The sequence below is a fragment of the Pelodiscus sinensis genome, chromosome W, assembly GCF_052426305.1.
Source record: "Pelodiscus sinensis isolate ZL-2025 chromosome W, ASM5242630v1, whole genome shotgun sequence".
NCBI classification, from domain to species: Eukaryota; Metazoa; Chordata; order Testudines; family Trionychidae; genus Pelodiscus; species Pelodiscus sinensis.
In genome coordinates, this window is record NC_143084.1 from 8,131,308 (window position 1) to 8,141,924 (window position 10,617).

Consider the following 10,617-nt stretch of genomic DNA (forward strand, 5'->3'; position numbering starts at 1 on the left):
AAGCCATTGTGAACAGTCATTGCAGGGAAAGTCCAGAGCAGCCCCTGTAACTCTGGGATATAGAATACCCCAGTGATCACGAGATGGTAGATTTCAGGATCCTGACCAAAGGAAGAAGAGAGTAGTAAAATACACACCTGGAACTTCAAAAAAGCAGATTTTGACTCCCTCAGAGACCTGATGGGCAGAATCCCCTGGGATGTTAACATGAAGGGGAAAGGAGTCCAGGACAGCTGGCAGTATTTTAAAGAAGCCTTACTGAAGGTGCAACAAGAAATCGTTCCAATGCGTAGCAAGAGAAGCAAACATGGTAGGAGACCGGATTGGCTCACCGGGGAAATCCTTGGTGAATTTAAGCACAAAAAGGAAGCTTACAAAAAGTGGAAACTTGGACAAATAACCAGGGAGGAGTTTAAATGTATAGCTCGAGAATGCCGGGGGGTTATCAGGGAGGCGAAAGCGCAAATGGAATTGCGACTGGCTAAGGATGTGAAGGATAACAAGAAAGGTTTCTACAGGCATGTTAACAAGAAGAAGGTGATCAGAAAGGGTGTGGGGCCCCTACTGGATGAAGGAGGTAACCTAGTGGCAGATGATGTGGGGAAAGCTGAAGTACTCAATGCTTTCTTTGCCTCTGTCTTTACGGATAAGGTCAGTTCCCAGACTAATGAGCTAAGTGATGCAATGTGGGGAAAGAACAGGTTAGGAACTATTTAGAAAAGCTAAACGTACATAAATCCATTGGTCTGGACTTAATGCATCCGAGGGCACTGAGGGAGTTGTCAAATGTCACTGAGGAGCCTTTGGCTATTATCTTTGAAAAGTCGTGGAGATCAGGAGAGATCCCGGATGACTGGGAAAAGGCAAATGTAGTGCCTATCCTTAAGAAAGGGAAGAAGGACGATCCAGGGAACTATAGGCCGGTCAGTCTTACCTCAGTCCCTGGAAAAATCATGGAGGGTGTTACCCCAAAAATATTCTCACTGGAGACCACCCAGGGTTACACTAGTATGGGTTTATTTTCCACTAGATAAAACTAAAGAGGAGAAAGCAGCCACCAAAGGTTTAAGCTAAAGAAGATATAACTCTAACTCTCTCTCTCTCACACACACACACACACACACACACACACACACACACACACCTCCATTCATTCCTGCCTTCAGGCACACACACACTTACACAGACATATGGGTTGCAGAAGGAGCCAAGGCATGTGAATCTTGGAGGGTTTGTCTGCTCATCATGGCTGGGGAAGCTGGTCAGGAGGGACACTGGAGAGGAGCTTCTCAGGATCAGTGGAAGGAAAAAGAGAGAGTCGCACATGTGCTCCTTCTCTTTATATAGTGTCTGAATGGCCCCTGTGACTCATTCCCCTTGTCATCAGGGAGCATGCCCAGACTTCCCTTTCTCCAGCAGGGAGCATGCCCATACTGTGATGACTCATTGAAATGTGCTCCATTGTTCCACGCCTGCTTCAAACACACTCACTCTCTCTCTCCATTCACTCAGGGGAGAATGAAGCTTAGGGAAAGTTACAAGCAAGGTGGCTGCATGTTACAAAGATTACAAAGTTGCAGTTTACAGTAAGTTTGAGAGTTACACAGACTGCAAAGATTGACAAGGATCATAATAAGTTACAGTTTAAAACCTTAGACCTTACAGTTTGGTGTAGCTTTAGAAAATCCATGTATATAAATCTAGTGAGCTCAGGGGGAGGCTTTTTTATGCAATAGAGGGGATCCTCAAGGAATCCATTTTGAAGCACTTGGAAGAGGGGAAGGTGATCAAGAATAGTCAGCATGGATTCACAAAGGGCAAGTCGTGCCTGACCAATCTGATTAGCGTCTATGATGAGGTAACTGGCTCGGTGGACATGGGGAAGTCAGTGGATGTTATATACCTTGACTTTAGCAAGGCTTTTGATACGGTCTCCCACAATATTGTTGCCAGCAAGTTAAGGGAATGTGGATTGGATAAATGGACGGTAAGATGGATAGAAAGATGGCTAGAAGGCCGGGCCCAGCGGGTAGTGATCAACGGCTCGATGTCAGGATGGCGGTCGGTTTCTAGCGGAGTGCCCCAAGGTTCGGTTCTGGGACCGGTTTTGTTCAATATCTTTATTAATGACCTGGATGAGGGGATGGATTGCACCCTCAGCAAGTTTGCGGATGACACTAAGCTAGGGGGAGAGGCAGGGATAGAGTCCAGAGTGACTTAGACAAATTGGAGGATTGGGCCACAAGAAATCTGATGAGGTTCAACAAGGACAAGTGCAGAGTCCTGCACTTGGGACGGAAGAATCCCAAGCATTGTTACAGGCTGGGGACCAAATGGCTAAGTAGCAGTTCTGCAGAAAAGGCCCTGGGGGTTACAGTGGATGAGAAGCTGGATATGAGTCAACAGTGTGCCCTTGTAGCCAAGAAGGCTAATGGCATATTAGGTTGCATTAAGAGGAGCATTGCCAGTCGTTCCAGAGATGTGATTATTCCTCTTTACTCGGCTTTGGTGAGGCCACATCTGGAGTACTGTGTCCAGTTCTGGGCCCCCAATTACAGGAAGGATGTGGGTGCATTGGAGAGGGTCCAGCAGAGGTCAACCAAAATGATTAGGGGGTGTCACGTTACTGGATTTTGTGGGGAGCAGCCAGATCACTGCTGCACCCATGGGGGGGTTGGCCCCAGAAGTGGCACAAAGGGGGGCCATGTGAGGTGTCAAATAGAAGCCTACTTTCTTCTGATTCCATATATGCTATTCATGTGATTGTATAATGTCGGTATGTGACTGTAGGGGATTGGCCCCCGGGGGGGCTTAGGTCTGCCCCCTCAGTTATCCAAGGCGTCGTCTGCCACTTCACGCAACTCGCTCCGTGCGTGCCCCACGGCGGTTGGGGGAAGGGGGTCCGGGCCCGCCCTCGCTCCGGACCCCAGCCCAGGGCCCTAAGGTAAGGGAAAGACTCCCCACCTAGCAGGGGGGGTCGAGCCCCCTAAACTCCCCTGCTCTCAGGGTCCGCGTCCCTGCCCTGGGCCACTTCTTCCCCCGGAACCAATCGGTTCACCTGGGTGTTCCCTCGGCCCCCACCCAGGGCCTCCAACACCCGCTTACGCTCGCTGGTCTTTGCGGGGGAAGCGTCTCCTCTGTGTCCTCCCCCCTTGCCTGGCTCCCGGCTGCTTTTGAATGGGCCGCCGGCCGCAGGTAGATGACGTCAGCGCCCTCGTCTCCCTGCGGCCCCTCCCAGGGTCGGGCGTCATGTGACGTCCCCCTGACGTCACCCCGCCCCCGTCCCCTTCCGGCGCTATTTGCCGGCCCCGGCTCGTCACCCGGCCGGGGTGCCGGCTCCCCCGTTCCTGCCCCGCACTCGGCGGTCTGTACCGCTCCGGGGGGTGAGCCCCCCCGCCGTGCCTGCGGCGTCACGGCGGCTTCTCCCGCCCCCGCCCGCCCCGGCTCGTTCCCCGGCCGGGGCGCCGGCTCCCTTGCGCTGAAGCCGCGGGCGGCGGGCTGTGCCGTCCCGGGGGTTGAGTCCTCCCCCCCTCTCCGCGGCGCGCCGGCGGCTCTCAGGAGGGGCGGGGCTACCCCGCCACAGTGACGTTATAAGCATGTACTTTGTGTGGATACCAAATGTTTCTCTATATGTGGTTGAACTATGGTCAAAGCAGCTCAGCCTATGGACATGCTAACGAGCAAAGCTCTGGAACAATAGCCCTCTATAGGCCAAGGACACACCTCAAGAGTGATGACTCATACCTAGGGGCTACCAGCAGGGAACACAGGGATAGGCCGCTGGCCAGGTGACCTGCTGCAGCCAAGAGGAGACCAGGAAGGAGGTATAAAGAGGCCATGTGGTAGACTCCATCTTGGTACTCAGCTCAGCAATTCATCCCAGAGACAGCAGTGCAGGGATCGAAGGGCCGGAAAGAACTGTGGACCCATCCTGATCCTAGGATGCGCAACAAGGACTTTTAAACCAGCAGCTGTAACATCTCTGCTAGAGCCTGCATCGAGAACTGGGAGATTCGATGCATGTAATGTACTATCCTTTAACAACCTTACTCTCATGCTTTTCTTTATTGTAGTAATAAACCTTTAGTTGTTAGATGCTAAAGGATTGGCTCAGCGTGGTTTGTGGGTAAGATCCAGAGGGTAAGTTGACCAGGGATCTGTGGCTGGTTCGGGGTAGGTGGGATTGGGCGCTAGGACCCCCCACCTGTGTATGAGGCTCGGGGCCACCTGGGGCACGGATATTGCTGGGGTGTCGGAGGGGTTTTGCTCGTGAGGCTTCAGGCAGGCAGCTGAAGCGCTCTGTGGGACTGGTTTATGGCCTGTTTGGAGAGGTCACCAGTCTGGGGGCTGTAAGGAGCCCCGAATTTGAGCAATTCGCCCTGAGTGGACGCCCTCAGCTGTGCCCAGACACGGCCCGGTCCGTCACAGGGGGCTGGAGCATATGACCTACCAGGAGAGGCTGAGGAATTGGGTCTGTTTAGTCTGCAGAAGCGAAGAGTGAGGGGGGGATTTGATAGCAGCCTTCAGCTTCCTGAAGGGAGGTTCCAAAGAGGATGGAGAGAGGCTGTTCTCAGTAGTGACAGATGGCAGAACAAGGAGCAATGGTCTCAAGTTGTGGTGGGAGAGGTCCAGGTTGGATATTAGGAAAAACTATTTCACTAGGAGGGTGGTGAAGCACTGGGATGGGTTACCTAGGGAAGTAGTGGAGTCTCCATCCCTAGACATGTTTAAGTGTTGGCTTGACAAAGCCCTGGCTGGGTTGATTTAGTTGGGATTGGTCCCGCCTTGGGCAGGGGGCTGGACTTGATGGCCTTCCAGGGGGCTGGACTTGATGGCCTTCTCTTCCAGCTCTATGATTCTATGAATACTTAGAGTTTAATTGCATGAAGCATGGTCAGTGAAGATGGAAACTTCAGATTTTAGCTGTTAAACTCTAAAAAGTCTCTAACAAACATATGCAAACTGCATTTTTTCCAAAGTCTTAAAACTTGACCAAATTTGGGCAGATTTTCAGAGGGACAGAAAAAGGTGCCTGTCTGTCACAAAGGAGAGACCCTACTCTAAAATATAAGGAGGTTGGAACTGTTTAGAGAAAAGATTTCCAGATTTTTTTAAACATGGGCCAAACATGTTATCTGCTAGCCTTGTTCTCAGAAATGGCTGTATTGTATTGGCTGAAGCTATTTAAAAAACCCTTCAGACTGAGGAAGGCACGTGATGTAGAAAATGTCAGACTTAATGGTCAAAATTTGGTAAAGTTAAAAGCAACTGAAAATAGGGTTTTATAGTGAGAAATGTTGAGAAACCTTTATAGGCAGCACTAGGAGCACAACACATAATGGATCTAAAACTGCACATCTATAAAATATGAATACATAAATGTGTATATATATTTCCATTATTTCTCTCAGCTGTTATGTAAATTAAATGTTATCATTATGGGCACAGTTTTCAGGTGACCCTTTATACACAAGCTCCCTCTATAACCTCTGTTCAGAAGTACTTTGTGTCCGCTTTATCATAATAGAGGTGTGATAAAGCAAAGATCAATCTATAGGTCAGGTGGGAAGTTTGACATCAGTTTCCTTTTGTTACCCCCTCTCCACAAAAAGTATTTAAAACCCTGTATTTTTATTGCATCCATATTGTATAATGCTGCCCTGGGCATTCTGACTTTATGAGAGATGCCTTTACTTTTTATAAAATGATGTAATTGACTAAATCATTTAGAAAGTGAAAAAAATCTATTAAAGTTAGTGGCAATTAGATTGAGTTTCATTAAGGCCAAATGGATTCAGAAGAAGCTAATTTACACCTGTTCATTGGCTTTCACCTTGGAAAAAAAAAACTTTGGCAAGTCAGACTAAAATGAGCCAAACAAATGAGAGGCTGGGTTTTTTTTAAAGACAACTTCCTGTAAAGTATGCTTGTAATGCACTAAAGAGCTAGGACCTGATCCAGTGCCCACTGAAGTGGATGGGAAGACTCCTTTTGACCACAGTGGGCATTAGATCAGACTCCTAACAAAGGTTTTTTATTTTTGTTTTTGTTTTTTTAAAGAATACATTATGTGACCTAAGAGAAGTTTAGGGCCCAAATCTGTGAACACATTAATCACACTTCACACTCCTCTCCCAATCATTAAGCCTATATTGGAGGGAAAGGAGTTGCCACAGGGAGTAGCCCAGAAAATGACTGTTCAGAGATGGGCACTCTATTTACACCACAGGGTGGGTGGGGCAGACACTGCACAAAACCCCACCATGATTAAAGAATCCCTGTGGAAGGTGGGAATGCCTGAAGAGTACCACCTGCCCCCACAGCCATCTCCTATTAAGGATGCAGCTCCATTTAACCCATTACAACCTGAAGGAGTATGGTTTACAGATGGCAGTGCCAAGCTAGTGAAAGGGAAATGGATAGGGAAGGCTGCAGCAGTCTCAGCAGACACATCTGCTGCACCCCTGACTGCAAACATAGAGGGGTCAGCTCAGCTTGCAGAGCTGGCAGCAATCAAACTAGCTTGTGAGGCCGGCGCTAGTACCATTTACACTGACTCCTATGCTGTATAGGCTGGAGCCACCCAGTAGATAACTAACTGGAAGAATAATAACTGGGAAATAGGGGGGAAGACCTGTTTGGGGACTGGAATATTGGAAATGGATATACCAGCATGCAACACAACATGCCTTAAGCATAGGTCATGTGCCAGCTCACCAAAAGAATAACACCCCGGCTGTACAGCTAAATAACTTAGCAGATACAGCAGCACAGATTTTCACTACCCAGGTGGATTGGGAACGCCTGTATACTTGGCTGCATGAAACCTTAAGACACACAGGAAGTGATGAGCTGGTGCGGCAGGCACATGCCAGGGGGTGGCCTATCACTCACCAACAAGCCAGGGATCTGGTACGAGCTTGCACCCTCTGTGCTGAATTCAGAAAACATATAACAGAAGGACAACGGTTTGCCAGGCTAAGAGATGGGAAAGTGCTATGGGCAACCTGGCAAGTAGATTATGTTAGTCCATTACCCACCAGTAAGCAAAAGTGGAAATATGTTTTAACTGGAGTAGAAGTTGTTTCAGGAATTGGGTTTGCTTACCCGACTCGAGTAGCAACAAGATTATCTACAGTCATAGGACTAAACCGCTTAATAGCCCTTGTCCCAACACCCCAAGAAATCCAGTCTGACAATGGCTCACATTTTAAAAACAAACTGGTGAATGAGTGGGCCCTCCGCAACGGAGTCCAAAGGACCTTTCACCTCCCGTACCGACCTCAGTCTAATGGCATGGTCGAACGCTGGAATGGACTGTTGAAAGCCCACTTGAGGCCCACAGATGGCAAATAGGGAAACAGATTAGATACTGTAGTGCAAAGATTAAACAATCGACAGACTCCTACGGGCAGTCCAATCAGCAAAGGATTTTTCCCTACAGGGAGAATCTTTCCAAACCCCACTGTACCACTTAAAGATTCCAAATATGCACCTGGCGACACAGTGGTAATTAAACACCCCAGTTTGGGAACACAAACCCACGTGCTGCACTCCTATAAGGGAAAAGGAGTCTGGACCACTGCAGACGCTGGGCTAACACCAATAACCATTACTGAGGCTTGGATTGTATCCAAGACCGGCTGACCTTATGTTTTATTACAGGAAACTGAGGCAATGGTCCCGAACAGTGCTCCAGTCGGATGCATCCCTCCCAATGCCTGTTTGGAATCAGAAAGCCACTATGAACTGTGTATATATATACTGCTTGCTGTCGTGATGTTTGCAATCACCATCAGCTATAGACTATTGAAACGAGACGTGGCACTCCTACTTGCCATAGGTCTCCTTTTCATCCCAACTGCTACTGCTGTACCAGAACATCCACTATTCAAACCATTGCTTCTGTTGCTGCTGCCACAGATTGCTGGATGTGCACCCTATTGGATTCCTCTACTGGACTGGAAATTGAGTTTGTCCCTCTCAGCCCAAATGACTGGTGGAACAAAAGCGACATCTTCCGATGGGGACCGGTGTGGTTCGATGGCAGCGACTACCGCAGTCCTCAAAATGACTCTGGGGGGAGGTTAAAGGAATGGCACTGGACGTGGCGACGAACGGTATGGAGTAACCCAGTAGAATATGTAACTGGAAACTCTAAAGAAATGTACCCCATTTGTTTTGAAAGTAAGGAAGGCAGTGGACCTCAGCTAGGTAGCTTTGAGGACCACCAGTGTACCCACATTGCCACTTTCAATAAGAAACTAGGAGCCTGGGATATTTATTCAGACCAGGACACACACCAAGGAACACTTAATTTCTGGGGAAATGTTATTAATGTCTCCCTTGGTCACAGACCCCTGTTTGGCATTAGCAATGCTGCCATTATCCCCTTGAATTTCAGCCAGTACCAGGAAAGCAGTGCCTGGTACAATAATTCCCTTTTTATAGTCCCTAGCACTGGATACATTTACAACCCTACACTGGTAAATGGCAGTAGCCTGCTGCCTGACCAGTGTGCTAAGGCAGACCTCTTGCCACCAAACCAGATCCTACAAGATCTGCTGTTCGCCCTCCAGTGTTCTGTGTCTAATAGCAGTTATTGTGCTGCGTACCATGCCCCAAAGGAGAGACACACAGGAAAGGGATGGTACAAGGGGCCATATTCCCCTATCCTTAACAAAGAGCCTGGACTATTTTTCATTTGTGGGACTAAGGCCTACAAATACCTGCCAGTAGGATGGACAGGACGGTGCTCTCTGGGACATGCTGTGCCTGGAGGATTAACGGTACACCCACACATTACAGCTCCAGGTATCACAAACCTTGGAAGCTTCTTGCACCGATACAAGAGGAAATTTACTATTAACCCTCTTGTGAGACGTCCCACAGGTTTCCATCGATTTACCCGTGCATTCTTGCCCTGGTTTGGAGTAGCTGAACTTGAACAAGCCATAGTAAATGTGTCAGGGCAACTAGAAATAGCTTTCAACCACACTGCAGATGCTCTGGGCCTACTTAATGAGCAGATCCAATCAGTGGCCCGCTTTGCCCTACAAAATAGAATAGCTTTAGATGCAATTTTAGCCCAACAAGGAGGAGTATGTGCTGTGATTAATCAATCTTGTTGTTTCTATGTGAACCACTCAGGGCAGATTGAACAAGATGTATCTGCTATAAAAGATGCAGTTAAAATACTACATGCTGTAGCTAAAGATGGGGAAATCTCATGGCTAAATTGGTTAGCCCAACATTTAGGACTTTCCCTAACTCCTTTCCTGCATTCCATTCTAATCACTGTTTTAACTATTGTAATTGTTATAATCATTTTTTGCATAACCTTGTGTATTGTGAAACGCCTAGTTAATGTAGCTATCTCTTCTGTGCATATTCGATATGCAGCACTAGGAAAAGATCCCGGACAATTCCTCGATTATGAACCCCTTAATCAGACCATCGGGCATTTTTAGATTCCCCCAAGGTGGGCAAGAGGTGCTGGTATCACCGCCATCTTGTATCCTAGGACATAGTGTGTCGTATCAGGGGGTGGAATGTAGCCAGACATGAACCCCCATTTTAACATCCATCTTTGTCTGCTTAAAACCATGCAGGGCACATAAGAGCAGGAAAACAGCATATTCTTTGAAAACCTTGGAGCAGGAGGTTTAGATATGCTGGCTCAGTGACCGTGACCAACTGTAAGCAGAGATAGGAGGGTGGTCAAACTAATTGTTGACCAAGAGGCTGTACATCGTGCCCTTGACTTAACCCATATTGATACGAACACATACCCGTCCATGGGGGAAGGAATCTCCCGCCCAACAAGAACATCCGGCAGTCCTAATTTAGTTATCTTCCTCTCTTACAAGTGTAAATTAACTTGTAACCTGCTTGTAAGAACTGGCACCACAAAACGGACCAGTAAAATTTGGCCTCTTAAGATAAGAAAGAGAATACGGGCCCCCAGGGGTATAAAGATGAGTCCAGCAGCACACTTGCTTTGTGTGTCAATCTACCATCTATCTGCTGGTCAGGTTTGGTGTTTGACCTCCCGAGGTTCCAGAGGGGACGCCCACCTCGTATTCGTCTTTCCGAGGAATTGAGAGACCGGCCCTGGCCTGACACGCTGGAGTCGAGAGGCACAGAAGGGGGTAAAAATTGTACCTAGATGTGGTCCTTTGTTTAAGTATATATACATAGTGTTAGAGCTCTTTAAAGATTAAGCTGTCATTTAGTACCATTATTTCTATTTTCTATCTTTACCTTTTTCCTGTAACCATTTTAAGATCTATATTTTGCTAATAATTATGAAATAGAGCAATAGCCATTGTAACCATATGATTTATAAGTTCCTTTAATAAACCTGTAACTGTTTAAGTTTTAACCTGACTCCTTCAGTTGCTGTAATAGAACCAAGCACAATTTAAAAGAACTTCAGCCGGTCATAAAAGGACAGACATAGGGAAAGCTTGGGCGTTTGGATCCGTGTCACTCCCAGGTGACAAGATCCGTTGGGGCACCTTTCCAGCCTTTCCCAGGCTGCCCGCTGCGAAGGAACTTTGTGTTCTAGCAGTTAAAATCTAAGGTGTAATAAGCTCTTCCTACACACTGGGGCGT

General features: G+C 47.7%; 1 protein-coding gene across 1 annotated transcript; it reads left to right on the plus strand.

Annotated features, from left to right (window-relative positions):
• The first annotated feature begins 5,927 nt into the window (after nt 1–5,927).
• Nucleotides 5,928–10,410, plus strand: LOC142823379 (endogenous retroviral envelope protein HEMO-like). Its single transcript, XM_075897840.2, is given in 2 exon segments — nt 5,928–7,888; nt 7,891–10,410. Coding segments are annotated over 2 exon segments (1,791 nt in total). The 5' UTR covers nt 5,928–7,677; the 3' UTR covers nt 9,471–10,410.
• The last annotated feature ends 207 nt before the right edge of the window (nt 10,411–10,617 follow it).